This window comes from Bombina bombina, chromosome 4 (genome assembly GCF_027579735.1).
Source record: "Bombina bombina isolate aBomBom1 chromosome 4, aBomBom1.pri, whole genome shotgun sequence".
Taxonomy (NCBI): domain Eukaryota; kingdom Metazoa; phylum Chordata; class Amphibia; order Anura; family Bombinatoridae; genus Bombina; species Bombina bombina.
Window position 1 is genome coordinate 257416928 of NC_069502.1, and position 26416 is coordinate 257443343.

The following is a 26416-nucleotide window of genomic DNA, read 5'->3' on the forward strand; positions in this document are numbered from 1 at the left end:
TAAGTATAGGTATGAGCCAAGTTTTATTTCACGTTGACTATAAAAAGAAGACAGAAAAGTACTGATAAACTCTCCCTAGTTCACAGAAAAAGAAAAACTAAATGGAAGAACTATAAAACATTTATGTGATACAGGAAGTGTATTATAACTTCCTGGTTGAATTTTTCCCCCCATTCATGTAGGGAATACAACAGAATCATCAATGGCTTCTGTAAGTGTTGTCTGTCTTCTATCTAACTAAATAAATAAATGTTTTTATAAGCAAAATTTTGATCTGATAAATGCTCTGTATATGGAAAGTATTCCTGTAAAACGTGATTTCTACAAGAAGACCTTGTTTAGCAGTGCCTATCTGTTATAAGAAAAAAAGCTAGGTTAGTGAAAATGTTTTTCTTAAAGCCTAGTAAAGTGTTACTACTAATACCTGTAGATGGGTTGTAGCATTGCAAGGTCAGTGCATTATATTTAATGGCACAGGAACCAATCAAATACAGTTTTCCGCTGCATCCTGTAACTGAAAAGTTGCTCACATACTTTAGGGCAGGGCTGACTAGTGCCCATGTTTCATTATAAGGGTCATAACATTCCACTTCCACTGCTTCCTGCAAGGTTCCTATGATTAAAGAAAAGAAGTAATGGTCAACATCTTTTTCTACTACATAACACTTTCATTTGCTCTAAGAATCCAGTGCTGTGTACTACTGAAGATGTGTGAGAGTTTACTACGCATCCTGACCTCCGATGACATAAATCTCTCCATTAAGAGAAGCACTGGAATGATTTGTCCGTGGGTTTATCATTGGAGAGATTTGTTTCCATATGCCCAGATTCAGAATGAATCGCCAGCACTGCCTTGTAGACCAAGAGTCATCTCTAGATCCCCTGGACCCACCTAGTAAAGAATAAACACTTTTAGTTTCATAATCCACCACATTTCTTTATTCGCAGATTGGGAATAGAGAATGTTATAGTATGCTATAGGATTCACAAATCAATGTTGATGAATCTGTAACATTAATAACACGGAATTCTTTCTCATTTAATATGGTAGAGAACCGATTGCACTTCTCTGACTGAAATGACAATCTTAATATAGACTTTTCCTGCATTAATGATGTTGTCACTATCATAATAGTTGGATTAAACTCAAATATTTTCTAAAATTCTGGCTTCAGAACTTACTTATCATACAATTGTATCATTCTCTTAGATCTTATACACAATTGTCATGATTTATACTCACCTGTGACATACACATCGTTATTCAAGGAAGTGATGGAGAAACCCCATTTATTATAATCTGGAAAATCAGGAAGACTCATCCACATTTCTGCCAAAGAGGAAAAATTTAATTTTAAAATATAAATGTACTTACTTAAAACATGCACACTGTGACTTATTCTTTTAAAATATAAATGTACTTACTTAAAACATGCACACTGTGATTTATTCTTTTAAAATATAAATGTACTTACTTAAAACATGCACACTGTGACTTATTCTTTTAAAATATAAATGTACTTACTTAAAACATGCACACTGTGACTTATTCTTTTAAAATATAAATGTACTTACTTAAAACATGCACACTGTGACTTATTCTTTTAAAATATAAATGTACTTACTTAAAACATACACACTGTGATTTTAAACTAGAAACTTGGTTTAAAAACATGGTAAGGCATATGAAGGTAAACAGATTTTAATAGTAAAAATTATATTTTACCAGACATATATCACATTATCAGCATTTTACTTTGTACTAAGAGAAATACTGGGGTGTGTTTTAATCAATTAGAAAAGCTCATCAAATGATTTATCTACATGTTCCATTGTTCCATATAATATAATGGTCCTTTGGCAAGATTAAACTTTGCTAAACCACATGAAAAGCCTGATAAATACTGGGAGCACATTCTTTGGTAAGATGACCAAGACCAAGATACAATTTTTCGGCTCAGATGGGGTGCAGCATATTTGGTGTGGTCAGGATTATTACAGTGAATGCATAGGGGCCTATTTAACAAGGTGGGGATGGACATGATCAGATATTGCGGATCATGTCTGCCACACATCGAAAAATGCAGACAGCGTACGCTGTCAGCATTTATCATTGCACCAGCAGTTCTTGTGAACTGTTTGTGCAATGCCGCCCCCTGCAGAGGGGGTGTCAATCAATTCGATCGGGTTGATTTCTTGCTAGTTCTGTCGCCTCCTCAGAGCAGACAGACAGGTTATGGAGCATACGGAGCTTGATAAATAGGCGATATAGTCTCAACAGTGAAGCATGGAGGTGGGAGTGTAACGATATGGGGCTGCATGACTGCAAAAGGTGTTGGGGAGAGTATATTTATAGATGGCACCATGAATGCCTAGAATATACCAAAATAGTGGCTGACAAGATGACTCCCAGTACTAATTATTTTATTTCTAAGTTGACAAGTAGAGTATTTCCTATTATAAACAATCAAAAACAAATACTTTATAAAGATTATATTGAAAATACAGGACCCAAAGTAGAAACTTATATACAACAAAAGTGAATACACCTGTGGTCCCTGACACACAAGTTAGATCACTGAAACAAAATTGAGTACACCTATGATTTCCAATTAGCCTAATTGCATGAGCATAGTTACCAGAACAGTCTAATTTTTTGACCAATGGGCTGTGTCTATAAGCAAGTCTGCATTATGTCTTCACATGGAAAAGAATTGCCAGAGGAATTGAAAAATCTGATTGTGAGACTTCACAAAGATGGAAAAGGATACAGGAAGATTGGTGACCAACTAAAAATCAGTCAAAATGCAGGTACAGCAGTAATCAGGAGGTATAGATTGATACACAAAGTTAGAGTCGCAGTGGCTGTCCTCCTAAAATGACGCCACGGACAGTGCGCTACTTGCACAATCTAGCTCTGAAAAACAGGCAACAGGTAAGTGCTTCAGATTTGCATCAAGGCAAGTGCTTCAGATTTGGCTCAGGGATTATCGATAGAAATTGGAGTTTGTGTGACATCTCAGGCAGTGCTAAGGACATTGCATAATGTCAACTTCTATGGACAGCATCCAAGGAAAAAACCCTTGTTTGCTCTTCGTCACAAAACTGCAAGATTAAACTTTGCTTAACAACATGAAAAGCCTGATGAATACTGGGAGCACTTTATTTGGTAAGATGGTCAAGACTAAGATACAATTTTTCGGCTCAGATGGGATGCAGCATGTTTGGTGTGAATCTGGTTAGGATTATTACAGTGAATGCATAGTCCCAACAGTGAATCATGGTGGGAGTGTGACAATATGGAGCCGCATGACTGCAAAAGGTGTTGGGGAGATGACATTTATAGATGGCACCATAAATGCCTGCAATATACCAAAATACTGGCTAACAAGATGACTCCCAGTCTCCAGAAGTTTGGCAGAGGACGAATATTCCAGCATGATAACGATCCAAAGCACACTTGCAAAATCACAAAGGAGTTTCTAAAGGAGAAACAAGTGAAAACTATGACCTGGCCAAGTATGTCACCTGACTTGAATCCAATAGAACACTTTTAGGTTATTTTATAGAGAAAGGTAAAGGAACACAACCCCTCCAGCAAAGAGCGCCTGATAAAAACATATCTGAAGAATGGCAGAACATCTCTCCAGAAATGTGTGCAACACTGGTATCCTCCATGCGAGGAGGATTGAGTCAGTCATCAAAAATACAAAGTATTGAGAAAATAACAAATTTGAATCTCAGTAATGAAGGGGCACTGACTTTAGTTGCATTAAGTTCCTTCTGTGGGGGCTGTATTTTTTATATAGTAAATCTAAACTGTTAGTTTTTAATTTTACATAAGAGCAAATACCCTACTGTAAACTTAGACGTAATGCAGTTACTGTTAGGTTATACAATTTTGAATCATTTGATATTTAAGTGTAATCTGATTTGTACGCAAGTTGTGTGTTACGTTTTTTCTACTTTTTTGCTCCATTGACTTCTATGGGGGAATGCGTTAACAAAATATTTGAAGTTCTGCTTTCTGTGCGCATCAGGTTAGTGCGTCAACAAAAACTTTTTACTTTCAACTTGTAATACAAGCGCTATCTGACGTGCGCAAAAAAACTTACTTCTTGCAGAGTTAGCACGTGAGTTGAAGCGTTAGATTACGCTCCACTTGTAATCTGGCCCTGAGTGGGATGTTGGAACCAGTAGCTCAGCTAAAATTAACAAGTTTGTGAGTTCACTAAATGATAGCTTCATGACTCAGCTGGTAGAGGCACCAACCATGTAAAGCCACTGGGTCGCCTACTCACCTCCCGTCTTCCCTCCCACACCTCCCTCTGGAACCAACGGAGATTGTTACAGACAGTGACACAGACCGTATCACTGTCTGTAACAATCCGGCAAACTATGGAAATAGGCCGTGCTCCATTACCATATGAAGGCAGATACAAGAAGCTCACAAGCAGCAAGTCTCAGTTGTCAACTGCTTGGGCTTCCTGAAACTGTGATGTACTGCATGATGTAAATCTACATTGTATTGGCTCAAGGGTTTAAATGGGAGAAACATTGGTGAGACAGTGGTAGCAAAGGATTTAGCGGTACAAATTAATGCCCAATGCCAAGCAGCTTCTAAGGTAAATAAGATATTTGTTCCCATTTATCATGCGGGTGGGCAAGGCTCCCAGACAGTGATTCTACCCACCTGAATTTGGAGCAGCAATTCAGCACCCACTGCCAGAATTTAAAACTGAATATGGAGTACGGCTTTTGTTGACCAGTTATTAAGAGGGATATTGCAGCTAGAAAGGGTATACAGAATGGCTACAAAACTAACATTGTTTTCATTAGAACGTCCCTTTAAGCTATGAGTAGAATTGGGTCTGTTTACTCTAGAAAAGAGGTGCTTTAGAGTTGGCAGCAGCATTGTGTATTTCAACAAAATGAATGAAATAATCTCTTGCAATGACTGACGTTTTGTCTTCTTTCAGCCTTGTCTACTATGTAACACATTACTTGAAAACTGTTTTCAGACATCTCCATACAAATTGTGGGACATTCAAAGCCTTCTGGATAGATAATATATATTTTTCATATTAATTCTATACCAAAAATATTGCACAGATTTGAGTTTTGCTCTTTGTTGTTTTATGAAAGTGTTCAATATATTTAATAATTACTTTGAAAATGAACAGGTTAAAAATAGTACCTTGTTGTGCACATGCTGCAGACATCAATATGTAAATCCATTGACTTAGCTGAGGTGGTGAGATCAGCCTTAAAGGGTCATGATTCAGATAGAGCATGAAGTTTTAAACACATTTCTAATTTACTTCTATCACATTTTCTTCATTTTCCTGTTATCTTTTGTTGAAAAGCAGGGAGGTAAGCTCAGGAGTGTGCACTTGTTTGGAGCACTATATAGCAGCAGTTTTGCAAGAATATTATCCATTTGCAATAGCACTAAATGACAGCACTATTTCCTAGGCATCTCTTCAACAAAGAATACCATCTGAACAAAGCTACTTTGATAATAGAATTAAATTGGGAACTTTTTTGTACCTGAATCACAACAAAAAATATTTGGGTTTTATATCCCTTTACATTTTGTTTCATAATGTTGCAATTTATATCATTATATATTAATCCCTTAGCCCAAACCAAGTTTTATATATACATATATAGTGCTGTACTTTGCTTATCATACAGCACAACGTATATATAGTATATATACATCTGAGCTGCAGGAAGCTCCAGCCTTGGCTGCTAAGTTATAGCTCAGCTTCCATATGAAGGCAGATCGTTACAGATAGTGACCCTGTGTGTGTCACTGTCTGTAACGATCCTCTGGTGGTGTCGGCGGGAGGTGTAGGGTGGCCCAACAGCGGAAGGGGGAGGGAAGAGGGAGTGGCAGGGCCCTACAATAAAGGAAAAAAGATAAAGGGAGAGTAAGGGAAGGGGCACTACAACACAGAAAAAAGGGGGATCCTACACTGCAGTAAATATAAAAATATATATATTTAATAAATAAAATTATAAAGGGCTTCAATTTTCATATTTTCAGACATTCTGCCAGTATCTAAGATGGTGGTGACCAGTGTGGGGTGTGGGAGGGAAGAGAGCTATTTGGGAGTGATCAGGTAGGGATCAGGGGGTGGGAGGTGTCAGGCAGAAGGGTAATCACTACACTAAAGCTAAAATTAACCTTCCAGGCTACCCGATTAACCCCTTCACTGCAGTGAATAATAGAAGTGTGGTGCGCAGCTGCAGTTAGCAGCCTTCTAATTACCAAAAAACAATGGCAAAGCCAAATATGTCTGCTATTTCTAAACAAAGGGGATCCCAGAGAAGCTTTTTCAATCATTTGTACTATGATAGCACAAGCGGTATGTTTTTAATTTTAGTGAGAAACACAAAGTTTGCGAAAAAGTGAATGATTTTTTTTTATATGATCGCATTTGGTGGTGAAATGGTGGCATGAAATGTGCCAAAATGGCCTAGATCAATACTTGGGTTGTTTACTTAAAAAAAAAAAAAAAAATATATATATATATATATATATATATATATATATATATATATATTGTTTTGACAGGTAAATATAAAAAACAAGGCTCTATTTCTGTTTTAATAGTGATAGGAAAAATGTTAAAAATTCTCCGGTAAGTTTTTCTCTGAAAGTCCCAATAGTGAAGGGATAAATATATAATTTTGCTACAGCCACACACCTTATTAAAATACATTGGGGCCCAATTATCAAGCCCCGAATGGAGCTTGATGCCCCTGTTTCCGCGTGAGCTACATCGTATCATGTCCGTCCGCATTTTAATAAATTGGCCCCATTATGCAACAAAAGAAAAAAATACTTTAGTGTCCCTTTAAATCTTTATACTTTAATTTTTTTTTTACTTACTTGTCTTGGTGCTATAGTAAGCAAAGTTTGGACATGTCCGAGGGGGAGCTTCCTCATCTTCATCTTCATCCTCTTCCTCCTCCTCCTCCAGGACTTTCCCTCCCACCACCACCAGCACTTCCTGAAGAGAAATTGGAGTTTGCTCTGTCGGGCCCCTTGTCACCTAAAGGTGCAGAGGAAATATCCTGCATTAAAAGAGCCAGACCACCTACAGTGTAATAATACCCTCTCTTCTGTCACTCCTATTATCAGCAACTAATTATTTATTATGTATCAGTTATACGTCTTCAATTACTAGCGCCAACACAGAAAACAAAAGAGTGACAGATGTGAGAGGTTATAGGTGTGGGAAATGTGACACTAAGTGTAACTGATAACTCCCAATGTGTAAAGATCTATACAAATGGAGAGATTACCTGTGTCTGCTGATGGCCTTGATAAGTGATATGGATTTAAAGCGTAACAGGTGTGAGAGTGTAACTGAAGTGTGAGAGTTGACACTGACATGAGGAGATACATGAATAAGGCTCTGTCCAAGTTCAAGTGGCAATGTCCGAGTGAAGGTAATAGATGTCCGAGTTAATTTAGGTGTGAATTCTTAATACTGCTTGAAAGAGAATACTTGCACATAAGACAAGCATAGCATGTGGGAGCTAAAGCAAGAGACTGATGGGGAGATCACACAATATACAATCTGACTTGGAATGTAAGTGCAGTATGCTTTGGTATAGCAACCATGACTATTCAGTTTGTTTATTTTATTTCTGTTAATCATAAAATATGTAAAACAACGTAACTGCACAAGAAACTCAAAGCAAATGGATTAAATAATTTTAAATTGAAAAATGAATCCATTTTATTAATATCAGAAGAACCATAAAATATCTGCAGATTATAAACTAGATTACAAGTGGTGCGCTAATTTATCGCATGCCCATAAACAGGAAAATTCATCCTTACAAGTGGTACCAATTAGCGCTCAGAAAATTAACCAGAGATCAGATCTCTGGTTTATTTTCTAAAAGTGCCCCAATTGGTCCCTAATTAAAGTATAGTTTTTTAATAAAAAAAATGTATCTTTTTTTTAAAATAAAACTACACTAGGCAGTATTTTGGTGCTACAATTGGTGGGAGTGGGGTGTAAGAAAAAAGAAATGGCACTGAAAAGGGGTACTGTGTGTTCCCTGTAAATATATATGTATATGCTTATATACATATATATCAGTATATATATGTGTGTGTGTTAATATGTGTATAGACACATAACAACACATAAATATATATGTACAGTATATATTCATATACATATATATTTATATTTGCTGCCCATTCGCTGCACTACTTACCCCCTTCGCTGCACTATGGAGTCTATGGAAGCACGGTCTTGTGAGGGCAAAGATTGCGTGCAATGCAAACTCAAGGTCACGTTCACATTGCATCTAACTTGTAATACCAGTGTGCTTGTAATCTGGCCCTAAAAGGGTAGTACAATTAAAGGGCCATTATACTTATCCATATGGAAGAAAACCATTAAAGAAATGTTTTATTCATTTTTTCATGTATGAAAATGTAAAATAAAAACTGTTTAAATTAAAAATTAATACAGCAGTGCCCGATGTATTTTTCCTACTAATGCTTACAGACCAGTTGGTACTTCCCTGTGCTGCTCATTGTCTGTAGGTACTTCCTACTAATGCTTACAGACCAGTTGGTACTTCCCTGTATTGCTCATATCTGTAGGTACTTCCTACTAATGCTTACAGACCAGTTGGTACTTCCCTGTACTGCTCATATCTGTAAGTACTTCCTACTAATGCTCATTGGCTGACAGCTTCTTCCCAGTAATGCTAATTGGCTGACAGCTTCTTCCCAGTAATGCTTATGGCTGAAAGGTACAAAGGCTCATTGTACGTATCAATGATAAGCATTAGTAGAAATTGACAATAAACGTAAAGGGACGGTCTACTCCAGGATTTGTATTGTTTAAAAAGATAGATAATCCCTTTATTACACATTCCCCAGTTTTGCATAACCAACATGGTTATATTAATATACTTTTTACCTCTGTTATTACTTTGTATCTATATATTGTAAAAAAAAAATCATATATATATATAGAAATATTTATTTATGAATAAAAAGAACATATTCTGTTATGTAGAGAACATTGTAATATGAAATATTCATATTTTCATGTTGGATTAGCGCAACTAAGAATATGCGATCGTGTTTGCGTGAGCAGGGTGTTTTTTTTTCTCCATTGACTTCTATGGGAGAATGCATGAATGTGCGCACGTTACACTGTTAGGATTTTTGTGCTAGTCGGGTTACCGCTAGAGCAAAATCAGTTTACTTTTAACCTGTAATACGAGTGCAACCCGACTAGCGAAAAGATCTTAATTTTAGCAGAGTTAGCGTTCTAGCGGAAGAGCAAAATACTGCTTCACTTGTAATCTAGCTTATAGTGTTTGCTAGTACTTATTCTCTGCCATGGTCTAATCAAAGGGGGAAGGAAGACTCAGACTAATGGCCGATTCTCAAAAAATCGCCGGTATAGGGAGAAATCATCAGCTTATTTTACTGAACATTCTATTGTAAAGTTAGTGTCTGTCCTTAATATTAGTGATCTCCCCTTTGTGAGATACACAGTTCCCCAAGATAAAAGTTGTCTTTAAAACAATCCCAGAGGGCCACAGAGAAGCAGCTCTTCAACTTCATATGTTGCTGCCATCTCAGCTTCTATTGATTACAAACAGCCAGAAAGGGCCTTATTGAAATGGAGGGCCCCACCACAGCCTTTGCCCTGAGGCCCAGTGAGGTCTATTTATGCCCCTAATCCAAATTATGTACAAAGTTGCAAAAAAAAAGAAGCCCAACACAGCTAAAAGTGAAGGCTGCAGAAAAAGACATTATTGTTAAACCTCCCCTGATCTTCTGTTAATCTGAAACAACTTCATACAAACTACAGTGACCTGAAGGTCCATAACAGCTTAACCCCTTTCATTCTAAACAGAACAAACTCTCTCAACAGCAAAAAGTGACATGGGAGTTTTAATTTGTCTCTAGTGTCAATATGGACATGAACTGTAATAAAATACTTTTATCTCATGTTGGTGTTGCTCTTCTCTTTTCTGTTTTTTTTTTTTTTTTTTTAAATATGACTGATGAAAAGTCTGGTGACAATTCTTCAGTATTTAAATGTCTGTAGAGGCAGTGAAACTTCTAACGGAATGGGCGTAGGAGGATCTACCTCAGAGCTGATCATTATACATTTTACCCATCTAGTAGTATTAGTACAAGAAAAAAGGAGTATAAGGCAGAATAAAATATACCAGGTCAGATTACAAGTGGCGCGCTATTTAGAGCTTTCACTCATGCGCAAACATCGCTAGAACTAAACCATCAACGCAAGTGGGCTAGTGTGTGAATTACAAGTTGAAAGTAAATTGTTTGCGTATGAGTAAAAGCTTTTGCTTGCTAACTTCAGAGCTTAGGATATCGCAACCGAGCTAACTTCTTCTCCCCATAGACTTCAATAGGGAGCGCAAACTTGAAAATAACACTTATCAGGAGTTAAACCTACAGCACTAACCCAAAGGTAGTTATGAATATTTTTTATTCCCATGTTCTTCACATATAGAAGAAAATGTTCTATTTATTTTAAAATATATATAATGTATTTTTTGTAAAATGTATACCTATATACAGGTGGCCCTCAGTTTACAACGGTTCAATTTGTACCGTTTCAGAAGAACAACCTTTTTTTTCAGTCATGTGACTGCTATTGAAAAGCATTGAGAAGCAGTGCATTGATTAAAATAGACAGTGGGTGGAGCTGTCCGCTTGTGTTGCAGCAAAGATATGCAAGCCAAGCAAGCTGAAATTAATCAGTTTAACCAGACCTGAGCTATCGAGCAGCTTGCAAAGGAACAAGATCTTCCTGTCTATAAATCAGTCCAGATTGGAATGCATAGAAAGAACTGTTTGCAAATAAATGCAAGTAAAGTCTGTGTTATGTGATTATTTTATTAGGTTTATAATGCTGTTTAGTAAATGTTTTTGTTAATTTAACTTAGTTTAATTATATATTCTGTGTTGTGTGAATATTTTATTAGGTTTATAATGCTGTTTAGACTCTAAGTCTTCATTTCAAAGCTTTAAAAATAATGTATTAGGTGTTACTTATGCCAATTTTGAGAGGGGCCTGGAACCTAACTCCCTCACTTCCCTTTGACTTGCATTTTAAACTGGGATTCAATTTACAATGGTTTCGATTTACAACCATTCCTTCTTGAACCTAACCCCGGCATAAACTGAGGGCTACCTGTATATATATATATATAAATTTACTTTAAAAAAACAGAGAGAATTACGAAGAGGACACAGTAGTGTCCTCTCCAAAAAAGGCAGGTATTTCAGCACTCCATAAAATTTATAGAATAATTTAGTCAATGACACATTAGAAAAATTTATTAAATATATTATAAACAGGTGTTCTCAGCTTCAGCGTGAACTAAACAACTTAAGTTACACATTAAGTATTAATAAAATGTATTATTTGTGCAAATTAATAGAAAGCATACATTTCAATATATAATGTGTAAATTAAATGCATAGTTAAAGCTGGCCAGCTCACTAAGAGTTAAACACAATGCAAATGATATCCTTAAATAAGGCTAATAAAGTTATTAAGCAACACCCATACCAGCGGGTAGCCCTGTATATCCACAGGAATCTGCTACCATGGATAATAATGGGGATACAGAGGTAATAATGGCAACACCTCTCTCAGAGGATAACCTAATCGAGATTGGAAAATAGTTATCTTGAGAATAAACTGAGGATCTATGCCAAACACTTTAAATAAACTGTAATATAAGAAAAAAGCAAATACTTACATGCTTCACATTTTATACTCTATATTCAATAAACAACACCCCGACCAGAGGGTAGCACCAATATTGAAAAAAGGTACCTGCTACCTTGGTACTGCTTGGGGATCTATGTTTTTTTTTAATTATTTTATTTTTATTAGTTTGTTTTGTACAGAATGTTTACTAGTACATCAACCACATGCAAGTGGTGTAAAATCAACAGAATGCAAGTGACATATGACACAATTTACAGTTGTAACTCTCACAAAAAAAAAAATGTCTCCCTTATTACCCCAAGGCTTTATTTCTCTTCTCATAAAAGCTGTAATCCTGGGGATTCCATGAGTCTTAATATAACAGAATGAAAAATGTGTGGGTTTACCCCCAGTGTCTTTGAGATTGAGCAAAAGGACTTTAAATCTCGATTGAGTACGGAAAGTTACTTATAACTGCAAATAGTAAAGCTTTGTCACATGTGGTTTAGTTATATATAACAATTTCATAACAATAAACTAATAAACTATATTATTAATAGCCTGGAAAATAAAAGAAAGAAAGAGGAAATAAAAGAAGTCTCACTGTGCTTTGTATTATTTGTTTGTCGCATTAGCGATGAGGTAGAATATTACTCATATGAACCGCTGTGTGTGGTTGTATACTCTGACCCTATATTGCTTGCCTACCACTGTAAGTGTAAGATTCCCATAAGAACTGCATATCGTGGAATAAAGACAATTGGCCTAGTTTAAAATAATAAAATCTTTCCAATGTCAGATTCTTATCAACTAGGTGTTTCCATTCTGATATGGTTGGTGTTCGCACTGATTTCCACATTTTTGGAATCAGTTGATTGGCTGAATTGAGCATGATTTGAAATAAATGTTTTCTTATTTTGCATGCAATAGGGGGTGGGTGACTAAGCATGATTATGTCTGGGTCGGGTGAGATGTGTGTGCTTAAAACTTTGTTGATGTCCCTAAAGACCTCTGACCAGAATTCTTTAATGTAAGTGCATTCCCACCAAATGTGTGAGATATGACCCTCCCTCAAACATCCTCTCCAGCAAGTGCCTGGGGACTTTTTGTAGATATGTTTGATTCTAGCTGGGGTCATATACCATCTCATAAATATTTTGATGTTTGTTTCTTTTGCTTGGGCTGAATGCCCTGAATGGGAGAGATTCGTGAATCTTCGGAGCCAAGTTTTTGGAGTGGTATTGATGTTGAGTTCCCTATCCCATCGTTTGGTGTATGTTGGGAAATGCGGGAAAGTATTAGACAAAATGAGTTTATATAGTTTAGATATCACGCGGGTTATTTCCTTTTTAGGAATACAAAGTTGCTCAAATATCGAGAGGGGCCGTGTGAGGTCTTTTTTGCATTTATGTGAAGTTATGTAATGCCTTAGTTGGTGAATCCTGAACCAAGAGGACAGAAAAGGGTGCCCCAGTGCTTCAAGTTGTTGTTTAGATTTGATATTATTAGCGCTATCTGTTAGTAAGTATATGGGAAGGTGTTGTATAAGATCCAAATGGGGACCTTGTTCCAAAGACATGCCAGGTTTAAATTCTGGGTTATTTAAGAGAGTAGTAAGTGGGGAGTACCTGGAGGAGATTTTGTTCTGTGGAGTACATAGTTTCCTCCAATCTGACCAGGTTTCATTAGTAATTGAGGAGGATGATATAGAGAATGTAGTAAAGAATGCTGGATTCCAGCTTATAATACTCAGGTCATGTGATGTGGTCAAGGCATTTTCAATTTGTATCCATCTTCTGGAATTAGGTCCCTCAAATTTACACCAGTCTGAGATCCTTTGTAAGGAAATTGCCAATTTATATGAGAGCAAGTGTGGAACACCCAGGCCTCCTTCAGAGGGGATTTGGAATAATGTATTTTTATTAATTCGTGGAGGCCTACGTCTCCAGATGTAATCATTTATTATTTTTTGTAATGTAACAAGGTCTCTTTGGATACCAGCTATTGGGACTGTCTGAAGGATGTATAAAATCTTCGGTAGTAGTGTCATTTTAGTAACCTGAATTCTACCTAACCAGGATATGTTTTTTGGGAGCCAGGAGCTAGTGAGGGTCTGAAGTTCTGCGATTAACCCACCATAGTTATATTTGCGTAAGTCCGATTTATCTGGGGTTATGTGTATCCCGAGATATTTTAAGTATTTCATCTGCTGTTTGAGGGGGCATGTTGTCTTTAAAGTGTCCAGGGAATGTTGGGAAAGGTTAATAGGTAAGTATTCCGATTTGGTCATGTTCACCGAAAAGTTAGACACAGCTCCAAATTGTGTCAGTTCCGAGATAGCTAATTCTAGAGAGGGAAGTGGGTCGGTGAGCGTCAAGAGAATATCGTCAGCGTATATAGCTAATTTATGTGACTGATCTTCTATATCTATCCCTTTAATTTGGGTTTTCAATCTTATTTTAATAGCTAACGGTTCCAATGAAAGAATAAAAAGGATTGGGGAGAGAGGACAACCCTGTCTAGAACCATTCCGTATTTCGAATGGATCTGAGAGAGTGCCATTTATTTTAATCTGGGCTGACGGGGTAGTATACAGGGCCAAAATCTTTTGGATGAAAGAATCTGGGAAATGGAATTGTTGCAACGTAGTATACAAGTATGTCCAATCAAGGCGGTCAAAAGCCTTTTCGGCATCGGTGGATAAAAATATAGTTGGAATTCTTTTTTGTGTCACATATTCCAAGAGATCAAGGACCTTGACCGTATTATCCTTGGCCTCTCTATGTGGCACAAACCCAACCTGGTCTTGGTGGATCAGAGTTGGTAGAATTTGGTTAAGCCTTGTGGCCATGATTTTGGCATACAATTTAAGATCTATATTTAGTAACGAGATTGGCCTGAAATTTGCAGGGGAGTTTGGGGGTTTACCTGGCTTAGCTAGAACCGTGATATTAGCCTGTAACATATTATCAGGGAATGATAAATGTTCTGGTATGGAGTTGAAAAGGGATGTTAAGTAGGGGGTTAAGTGTTTCGCAAATGTTTTGTAATAGAGACCCGTGAAACCATCGGGTCCTGGTGCTTTACCCTGTTTCAACTGTTTTATCGCCTCCTCAACTTCAGTGGTTTGAATGGGCAGTTCTAATCTTTTGGATTGTTCTGTACTTAGTTGTGGGGTCGGAATGTTCTCTAAATATTGATTGCATGAGAGAAGGTGAGTTTGGTAGTCCCTATTTGGGAAAAGGTTATAAAGTTTGTGGTAATAATCTTTGAATTCCTTAGCTATAGAATTGGTATCTTCTAGGCTTTTGCCATGGTGTGATTTTATGGCGTGAATATATGTATTCTGTTGCTGAGTCTTTAAAGCTCTGGCTAATAACTTCCCAGGTTTGTTTCCCTCCCTATAGTAGCTTTGTTGTATGTGAAGTAGCTGCCGTTGTGAATTAATTTGTAGAATGGAGTTTAGCTTCTCCCTGCTTTTTGTTAAGTTCTTTAAGATATCGTTATTCGCTGGGTTGAGTTTGTGTGCATAATCTAATTTAGTAATTTCTCTCGCTAAGGTGTCTATTTCAGCTCTATTTTTCCTATTAATTTGCGCTTTTGCTTTAATGAACTCTCCTCTTATGGTGCTCTTGTGAGCCTCCCACAGGGTGGACATAGTAACATCTGACGTTTTGTTTGAGGAAAAATAGCTTTTTATATGCTTTGAAAATAGTTTTACCTGCGCTGGGTCTAATAGCAATGAGTCATCTAGTCTCCACTGGAAGGCTCTAAAGGGTGCTGTTGGCCATCTTATAGTGCATGTGACTAGGGAGTGGTCCGACCAGGACGTGTGCGAGATGGAGGAGGACTTAGTGTGGGATAAGACCAGATGGTCCACAAATATGTAATCCAACCTGGAGTAAGTGCGATTAGGGTGCGAGAAGAATGTGAAATCTGTTTTTTGGGGATGGAAATATCTCCACGAATCGTGTAACCCAAGTAATTTGAGTTTATGCCAAATAGTTTTACGATTGGGGGTTCTAGCTCTAGTACCAGGATTTGAGCAATCAATTGTGGGATCCAGTGGGAGGTTTAAATCCCCAGCCAGGATGAGAGAGCCTTTAGACTCTTTTATGATTGAGTCTGTTATTGAGGTGACAAATTTATCCTGTTGTAAGTTAGGGGCATATATGTTTACTAGGGTCACTGGCTTGCCATACAAAAGGCCTTTAACACATAGAAACCTTCCTTCCTTATCTGTGACAATTTGTGTTTTAATAAAGGGTATACTTTTGTGGATAAGGATGCTAACCCCATTAATTTTTTTATTGGGATTAGTGCTGTGAAAGGTCTAATATGGCCAGTCTTCTTTTGTTAGGGCAATTGAGACCTTTGGTGTTTTGTGTGAAGACCCTAAGGTCTTGAGGTGTGTGATTACTCATCAACCTAGAGTGGTGTCAGGAACCCCAGTGCGCTTGATGTATTAGGACGAACTACATGTTTGTGGTGTGAGCACATGTGAGAAAAATAAGACAAATAACTAGAAAACAATAATGCAAAGAAGAACGAAAAGAAAAACACAAAATTAAAGACAATTCTTAATAATAATATACTAAACATTGAACTATTCTATAGGAGATACCCTCCCGTCTGAGTGAGAGCAATAAAACATCTATCTGCTGTTAACCTGTAACAATTGAGGTCACAAAACTTATTTGCATTAGACTTCATGACCATAGGTAACCTAAAACAAAACATGAGGTTTTATGAACAGCAATAACAGTATTGGTGGTAAAACAAGTAAAACAAGTAGAACAAGTGGGCAACAATGCACATAAATACCAGTCATCCATTTGTTGTAGAACCGGAACGGGTTACAACCCAACTAGAAGGGCCCGGTAAGAAGGACTCCTCATCTCAAGTGCAGCCTCTCAAAGAGCAACGAGGCCAGTAATAAAAAGGAGGTTTTCCAAAACGGATTAACTGTCACCCCTTGTCTTCAGGTCGGGATGCGGAAGCAGTGGCAAATTTTCTTGCTTTCTTCTGAGGAACTTGCCTCCATTGCCTTCTCTGCGGCAAAGGAGAAGATCTGCCAGGTCTTGTTTGCTCCTCCTGAGGTGGGACCAGCTCTTCTACTTGTGGAATTGGTATATCTAGATCCCTACAGATGGAAGGGATTTCCCTGACAGAAGTGCAGATAAATCGTTTACCTCTCCAGAGGACTACTAGTTGAAAGGGAAACCCCCACCTATAAGGAATGTTCATTTGTCTCAGCTGGGTTGTGAGAGGTTTAAGGTCTCTCCGCTTAGAGAGTGTCCGTTGCGACAAATCTGCAAACATTTGTATTTCTGTGTTTTCATGTCTAAGAGGTTGCTGCTCCCTTGCTAGTCTCATCAGCTCTTCCTTGACCTGAAAGTTGGTAATTCTTACTATGACATCCCTTGGCGGTTGTCCTGTTTGTGGTTTCGGTCGCAAGGCTCTGTGGGCTCTATCTATTTCTATCTTAGACTGGGTCTCTTCTTTTTTTAAGGCGCTGAAAAAATCTTGAAGATATTGTTCCAGATCCGCAGGTGGTATGATTTCAGGAATTCCTCTCAGCCTAATATTATGACGTCTATTACGATTTTCGGCGTCATCTATTTTATCTTCCAGTTCAGTGATAGTTGCGCCTTGGGATTGAATAGTATGTTGCAGATCTGAAATGGCTTCTGTGTGTGAGTCTTGAGTGTTTTCAAGGGATTCCACCCTGTTGCCAATTTCAGAAATGTCCTTTTTAAGGTCAGATATTTCATCCCTAATGCATTGTTTGACTTGGGATATTAGCGAGGAAAAATCCTTTTTGGAAGGAATTGAGTTGAAGAGGGCTGTAGGGATTGTGATGTTTTCTGAGGCCTGATCGCCGTCAGATTCAGATGAGCTTTGATAGGAGACATGGTCTGGAATCTCAGCTTCTGCAATATTAGAAACCTTAGTTTCCAAAGTTTTGAAAAAATTACTAACTGTATGTGCTGCAGATTTGTAGAGAGAATCAGAGTGATAATTTGCCCTCTTCCTTTAGTAATTCTTTAGTAGCAAGGGTTTTATATCAGATATTTAGAGAAGAGGAAAAAAATTAACAGTTTAATGCTGTCTCTAGGAGCTGTGGAAAAAGCCAGAAAGAGTCCCATCAGTGATTATTACTGCTTGCAAAACATAGGCTGGGCTGCTATTTAAACTCCTGTAAGTGCATGAGGGTACAGTCTTTTAATTCTTAAGTTGCCTTTGTATTTAAGCCGGGTGAGGCAGTATTCAAAATGAAAGGGCTGCACATATTAGGGATTTTCATATGCATTACTGTGCATTAACCTCCTGTTGCTCCCTGCTCTCCTTCCCACTTGTCACCCTGTCAGCTCCATTAATTAAGGGGGTGAGCCGTTGCGCTGAATAATAAGTGCGCACTATATACTCGAGTGCAGGCTGCGGCCCACTCCGGGACTCACCGTGTCCTCTGCTCTCGTTGTACCACAGCTGCGGTAACGCTCCTGCTATTCATGCGGCTGGTCGGTCGCGAGTGAATTCCTTCCTCGGTCTCGGTCTTTCTGCTGGTTCCAGCCCCTGACAAGCCGGGTGTTTTGCAGGTTTGTGCGGGCCTTTATCTGTGTTACGGCAGATCTGGGGGTCCTATGATGCGGTTAGAATCGCCCCCCAATGCTTTCTTTTATGCCACAGTAGGCTAGCCTTACATTACAGCCTAGATAGGGTCACTGGATGCAAGGTGGCTAATGCCGGTAACGCTCCCACTCAGATAGGGCTGAGGAGCTCCACTAGAAAGCAGCCATCTCCTAGGCTGGCTGGCTCCGCCCTCCGGGGATCTATGTTTAATTAATAATAGATGTGTAATCACAGCAATTATAAAAACCACATACATAGAGCAAGCAAAGTGAACGTTATAGATTTTTTTTAGGTAAGAAACACTTCTGTTCCACTGCGACCTTGTTCAAGCTGTAATGTGTGCAGTTCATTACATTTCATTAATCCCAGACAGTACATTCCATTTTAGACTCGTAAGTCCGTGAATACGTTACAATAACTTCTGGAGCTCGAAATCCTCCTCCTTTTTAGGGTGGTTTAAGTCCGGGTGCAGTGCCTGCTTGCTGCTGTGGTTAAAAAGCTGTGTTTGCATCAAGTAGCACTCAGGGACTGGATCTCAGCTGTGCAAAATGACGTCACACGCCAACGGCCGTTTCACCCCCCACGTGACCAAACGTCATTGGGGCTTCCTCAGGGCGTATACTTAGCAGTTCCATATGTGTTCTATTTAAACACAGCCCGTTATTCGGATTGGTGAAAATATCTTAGGTGAAATTGAGACAATGTATTTTTTATTACTCAGAAGTAACGAACAAAACTATTGATTCTCACATTGACCATAATCTAAGCAACTTAACTTAACGGTAATATGCTATAGCAACTTAAATAATTTTGTGTCAATACAAAGATCATTTGCACATATCTATATAAATCAATATTTACCTCCAGCAAGGCAAATGCGTGAAAAACGAGCACTGGGAGGCAGAAGCATCTAAGAGACCTCTATCAAAATTATCAACTTTGAGAGAGTTATATCCCATTCTTTTAACTACATAGAAATTATTTCCATAATATTGAAGAACAAATTTTATAAGAAGGGGGCAAAGTCTAATTTTTCATTCAACCCATTTGATGACAGGGTTTTTAGTCTAAATATCCATGCTACTTCTTTTCTAAGTAGCAAGTTATCTATGTCACCACCTCTACCATGTAATGAGCATCTTTCAATGCCTATTACTTTCAGATCATCTATGGAGCAGTTATGGCATAGTTTAAAATGCAGAGCTATATTACTATTTATAGTTCCTTCTTTCGCATTAGCAATGTCATTACGATGTTCTGTAACTCTGTCTTTCAAGATTCTCCTAGTTTTACCTGTATAATAGAGGGGACACGGACAGTATAACAGATATATTACATTATCAGATTTACAATTAATAAATTGTCTGATTTCATACATTTTCTCACCTGTACTAAACTGTCTGGTTTTTACAATGAACTTGCAAAAAAACACAATTTCCGCATTGAAAACAACCTTGTAGCTTCTGTCGTTTTTAAAGCCAGTTTTGTGCTTTTGGGTTGCATGTAAAATCGCTCTTAACCAATTTGTCTTTTAAATTGGGAGCTCTACGTGCAACTAGTGATGGAAAATCACCCACCACACTCTTAACATTCTCATCTGAGAGTAGAAATTGCCATTTGCTTTTTAGAATCTTACGAACTTGGTTCCAATGTCCATTGTATTCGGTAATAAATCTTACCCTATTGTCTGTTTTTTTCTCCTTTTTCTCAAACAAAAGAGAATCCCTATTAGTTTTTAGAGCCTGATTCATCGCGTATTTTACATTACGTCTTGAATATCCTCTTGCTTTAAATCGATTAGCCATTTCTTGTGCATGTATCTTATACTTATTCCTGCTGGAACAATTTCTCCGAAGTCTGAGGAATTGTCCAGTAGGAATCCCTCTAATAAGGGACGGTGGGTGGAGACTAGAAGCAATTAATAATGTATTAGTTGCAGTATTTTTTCTGTAGATTTCTGTAGTAGGCTTATTACCTTCTTTTTTTATTTTAATATCTAGGAACGGTAACTCAGATGTACTGTATTCATTTGTAAGAAAAATATTGAAATTGTTTTCATTCAGATTAGATACAAATTCTTTCAAAAGGGCCACAGACCCTCTCCAAAGTATGAATATGTCGTCCACATACCGACGCCACACTAATACTGAGGAGGCTATCAATTCATTAAAATCTTCAAAAACAGTAAGGAATTCCCATAAACCTAGGTGTAGACATGCATATTAGAGGGATTCCTACTGGACAATTCCTCAGACTTCGGAGAAATCGTTCCAGCAGGAATAAGTATAAGATACATGCACAAGAAATGGCTAATCGATTTAAAGCAAGAGGATATTCAAGACGTAATGTAAAATACGCGATGAATCAGGCTCTAAAAACTAATAGGGATTCTCTTTTGTTTGAGAAAAAGGAGAAAAAAACAGACAATAGGGTAAGATTTATTACCGAATACAATGGACATTGGAACCAAGTTCGTAAGATTCTAAAAAGCAAATGGCAATTTCTACTCTCAGATGAGAATGTTAAGAGTGTGGTGGGTGATTTTCCATCACTAGTTGCACGTAGAGCTCCCAATATAAAAGACAAATTGGTTAAGAGCGATTTTACACGCAACCCAAAAGCACAAAACTAGCTTTAAAAACGACAGAAGCTACAAGGTTGTTTTCAATGCGGAAATTGTGTTTTTTGCAAGTTCATTGTAAAAACCAGACAGTTTAGTACAGGTGAGAAAATGTATGAAATCAGACAATTTATTAATTGTAAATCTGATAATGTAATATATCTGTTATACTGTCCGTGTCCCCTCTATTATACAGGTAAAACTAGGAGAATCTTGAAAGACAGAGTTACAGAACATCCTAATGACATTGCTAATGCAAAAGAAGGAACTATAAATAGTAATATAGCTCTGCATTTTAAACTATGCCACAACTGCTCCATAGATGATCTGAAAGTAATAGGCATTGAAAGATGCTCATTACATGGTAGAGGTGGTGACATAGATAACTTGCTACTTAGAAAAGAAGTAGCATGGATATTTAGACTAAAAACCCTGTCACCAAATGGGTTGAATGAAAAATTAGACTTTGCCCCCTTCTTATAAAATTTGTTCTTCAATATTATGGAAATAATTTATATGTAGTTAAAAGAATGGGATATAACTCTCTCAAAGTTGATAATTTTGATAGAGGTCTCTTAGATGCTTCTGCCTCCCAGTGCTCGTTTTGCACGCATTTGCCTTGCTGGAGGTAAATATTGATTTATATAGATATGTGCAAATGATCTTTGTATTGACACAAAATTATTTAAGTTGCTATAGCATATTACCGTTAAGTTAAGTTGCTTAGATTATGGTCAATGTGAGAATCAATAGTTTTGTTCGTTACTTCTGAGTAATAAAAAATACATTGTCTCAATTTCACCTAAGATATTTTCACCAATCCGAATCACGGGCTGTGTTTAAATAGAACACATATGGAACTGCTAAGTATACGCCCTGAGGAAGCCCCAATGACGTTTGATCACGTGGGGGGTGTGACATCATTTTGCACAGCTGAGATCCAGTCCCTGAGTGCTACTCGATGCAAACACAGCTTTTTAACCACAGCAGCAAGCAGGCACTGCACCCGGACTTAAACCACCCTAAAAAGGAGGAGGATTTCGAGCTCCAGAAGTTATTGTAACGTATTCACGGACTTACGAGTCTAAAATGGAATGTACTGTCTGGGATTAATGAAATGTAATGAACTGCACACATTACAGCTTGAACAAGTTCGCAGTGGAACAGAAGTGTTTCTTACCTAAAAAAAAATCTATAACGTTGACTTTGCTTGCTCTATGTATGTGGTTTTTATAATTGCTGTGATTACACATCTATTATTAATTAAACATAGATCCCCAAGCAGTACCAAGGTAGCAGGTACCTTTTTGCAATATTGGTGCTACCCTCTGGTCGGGGTGTTGTTTATTGAATATAGAGTGTAAAATGTGAAGCATGTAATTATTTGCTTTTTTCTTATATTACAGTTTATTTAAAGTAGTTGGCATAGATCCTCAGGTTATTCTCAAGATAACTATTTTCCAATCTCGATTGGGTTATCCTCTGAGAGAGATGTTGCCATTATTACCTCTGTATTCTGAGTTATTTTGCATGGATCCCCATTATTATCCATGGTAGCAGATTCCTGTGGATATACAGGGCTACCCGCTGGTAGGGGTGTTGCTTAATAACTTTATTAGCCTTATTTAAGGATATAATTTGCATCGTGTTTAACTCTAAGTGAGCTGGCCAGCTTTAACTATGCATTTAATTTACACATTATATATTGAAATGTATGCTTTTTATTAATTTGCACAAATAATACATTTTATTAATACTTAATGTGTGTGTGGTTTTCGTTTAGGGGACCCAGAAGTTGTTTAGTTCACGCTGAAGCTGAGAACACCTGTTTATAATATATTTAATACATTTTTCTAATGTGTCATTGACTAAATTATTCTATAAATTTTATGGAGTGCTGAAATCTCTGCCTTTTTTGGAGAGGACACCCAAATAATAATAAATTGTCAAGTAGAATTTTGGTACATTTTCCCTAATAAAACAGTGCTTTTTGTATATGTATATATATATATATATATATATATATATATACAGGTAGCCCTCAGTTTACGCCGGGGTTAGGTTCCCGAAGGAATGGTTGTAAATCGAAAACCGTTGTAAATTGAAACCCACTTTATAATGTAAGTCAATGGGAAGTGAGGGAGTTTGGTTCCAGGCCCCTCTCAAAATTGTCATAAGTAACACCTAAACATTATTTTTAAAGCTTTGAAATGAAGACTTTAAATGCTAAACAGCATTATAAACCTAATACAATAACCACACAACACAGAATATATAATTAAACTAAGTTAAATGAACAAAAACATTTGCTAAACAGCATTATAAACCTAATAAAAAAATTAAACAACACAGACTTCACTTGCATTTTTCTGCAAACAGTTCTTTCTATGCATTCCAATCTGGACTGATTTATAGACAGGAAGATCTCGTTCCTTTGAAATCTGCTCGATAGCTCAGGTCTAGTTAAACTGATTAATTTCAGCTTGCTTGGCTTTGCTGCAACACAAGCGGACAGCTCCACCTACTGGCTATTTTAATCAATGCACTGCTTCTCAATGCTTTTCAATAGCAGTCACATGACTGGAAAAAAAGGTTGTTATTCTGAAACGGTGTAAATTGAACCGTTGTAAACCGAGGGCCACCTGTATATATATATATATATATATATATATATATATATATATATATATATATATACAGGGAGTGCAGAATTATTAGGCAAGTTGTATTTTTGAGGATTAATTATTGAACAACAACCATGTTCTAAATGAACCCAAAAAACTCATTAATATCAAAGCTGAATATTTTTGGAAGTAGTTTTTAGTTTGTTTTTAGTTTTAGCTATTTTAGGGGGATATCTGTGTGTGCAGGTGACTATTACTGTGCATAATTATTAGGCAACTTAACAAAAAACAAATATATACCGATTTCAATTATTTATTTTTACCAGTGAAACCAATATAACATCTCAACAATCACAAATATACATTTCTGACATTCAAAAACAAAACAAAAACAAATCAGTGACCAATATAGCCACCTTTCTTTGCAAGGACACTCAAAAGCCTGCCATCCATGGATTCTGTCAGTGTTTTGATCTGTTCACCATCAACATTGCGTGCAGCAGCAACCACAGCCTCCCAGACACTGTTCAGAGAGGTGTACTGTTTTACCTCCTTGTAAATCTCACATTTGACGATGGACCACAGGTTCTCAATGGGGTTCAGATCAGGTGAACAAGGAGGCCATGTCATTAGATTTTCTTCTTTTATACCCTTTCTTGCCAGCCATGCTGTGGAGTACTTGGACGCGTGTGATGGAGCATTGTCCTGCATGAAAATCATGTTTTTCTTGAAGGATGCAGACTTCTTCCTGTACCACTGCTTGAAGAAGATGTCTTCCAGAAACTGGCAGTAGGACTGGGAGTTGAGCTTGACTCCATCCTCAACCCGAAAAGGCCCCACAAGCTCATCTTTGATGATACCAGCCCAAACCAGTACTCCACCTCCACCTTGCTGGCGTCTGAGTCGGACTGGAGCTCTCTGCCCTTTACCAATCCAGCCACAGGCCCATCCATCTGGCCCATCAAGACTCACTCTCATTTCATCAGTCCATAAAACCTTAGAAAAATCAGTCTTGAGATATTTCTTGGCCCAGTCTTGATGTTTCAGCTTGTGTGTCTTGTTCAGTGGTGGTCGTCTTTCAGCCTTTCTTACCTTGGCCATGTCTCTGAGTATTGCACACCTTGTGCTTTTGGGCACTCCAGTGATGTTGCAGCTCTGAAATATGGTCAAACTGGTGGCAAGTGGCATCTTTGCAGCTGCACGCTTGACTTTTCTCAGTTCATGGGCAGTTATTTTGCGCCTTGGTTTTTCCACACGCTTCTTGCGACCCTGTTGACTATTTTGAATGAAACGCTTGATTGTTCGATGATCACGCTTCAGAAGCTTTGCAATTTTAAGAGTGCTGCATCCCTCTGCAAGATATCTCACTATTTTTGACTTTTCTGAGCCTGTCAAGTCCTTCTTTTGACCCATTTTGCCAAAGGAAAGGAAGTTGCCTAATAATTATGCACACCTGATATAGGGTGTTGATGTCATTAAACCACACCCCTTCTCATTACAGAGATGCACATCACCTAATATGCTTAATTGGTAGTAGGCTTTCGAGCCTATACAGCTTGGAGTAAGACAACATGCATAAAGAGGATGATGTGGTCAAAATACTCATTTGCCTAATAATTCTGCACTCCCTGTATATATATATATTTTTCTTTCATGTAATTAGCAAGAGTCCATGAGCTAGTGACGTATGGGATATACATTCCTACCAGGAGGGGCAAAGTTTCCCAAACCTCAAAATGCCTATAAATACACCCCTCACCACATCCACAAATCAGTTTTACAAACTTTGCCTCCCATGGAGGTGGTGAAGTAAGTTTGTGCTAGATTCTTCGTTGATATGCGATTCGCAGCAGGCTGGAGCCCGGTTTTCCTCTCAGTGTGCAGTGAATGTCAGAGGGATGTGAAGAGAGTATTGCCTATTTGAATTTAATGATCTCCTTCTATGGGGTCTATTTCATAGGTTCTCTGTTATCGGTCGTAGAGATTCATCTCTTACCTCCCTTTTCAGATCGACGATATACTCTTATATATACCATTACCTCTACTGATTCTCGTTTCCGTACTGGTTTGGCTTTCTACTACATGTAGATGAGTGTCCTGGGGTAAGCAAGTCTTATTTTTGTGACACTCTAAGCTATGGTTGGGCACTTTTATATAAAGTTCTAAATATATGTGTTTAAACATTTATTTGCCTTGATTCAGGATGTTCAACATTCCTTATTTCAGACAGTCAGTTTCATTATTTGGGATAATGCATTTGAATAATCAATTCTTACCTTAAAATTTGAATTTTTTTCCTGTGGGCTGTTAGGCTCGCGGGGGCTGAAAATGCTTCATTTTATTGCGTCATTCTTGGCGCTGACTTTTTTGGCGCAAAAAATTGACAAAATTTTTTTTGTCATTTCCGGCGTCATACCTGTCGCCGGAAGTTGCGTCATTTTTTTTGACGTTTTTGTGCCAAAAATGTCGGCGTCACCGGATGTGGCGTCATTTTTGGCGCTTAAAGCATTTAGGCGCCAAATAATGTGGGCGTCTTTTTTGGCGCTAAAAAATCTGGGCGTCATTATTGTTTGCACATTATTTAAGTCTCATTGTTTATTTGCTTCTGCTTGCTAGAAGCTTGTTCATTGGCATTTTTTCCCATTCCTGAAACTGTTATTTAAGGAATTTGATCAATTTTGCTTTATATGTTGTTTTTTCTATTACATATTGCAAGATGTCTCAGATTGACCCTGAATCAGAAGATACTTCTGGAAAATTGCTGCCTGATGCTGGATCTACCAAAGATA

General features: G+C 37.6%; 1 protein-coding gene across 1 annotated transcript in view; it reads right to left on the reverse strand.

The window, feature by feature from the left end:
- KLHL30 (kelch like family member 30) overlaps positions 1-26416 on the reverse strand; it is a 104055-nt gene that overhangs the window by 12475 nt on the left and 65164 nt on the right. The window contains exons 3-6 of the mRNA XM_053709916.1: positions 6902-7064; positions 1244-1330; positions 737-892; positions 425-613 (exon numbers count right to left, since the gene is read on the reverse strand). Of these exons, the coding sequence (XP_053565891.1) occupies positions 425-613; positions 737-892; positions 1244-1330; positions 6902-7064 (595 nt within the window). The remainder of the gene's footprint in view (positions 1-424; positions 614-736; positions 893-1243; positions 1331-6901; positions 7065-26416) is intronic.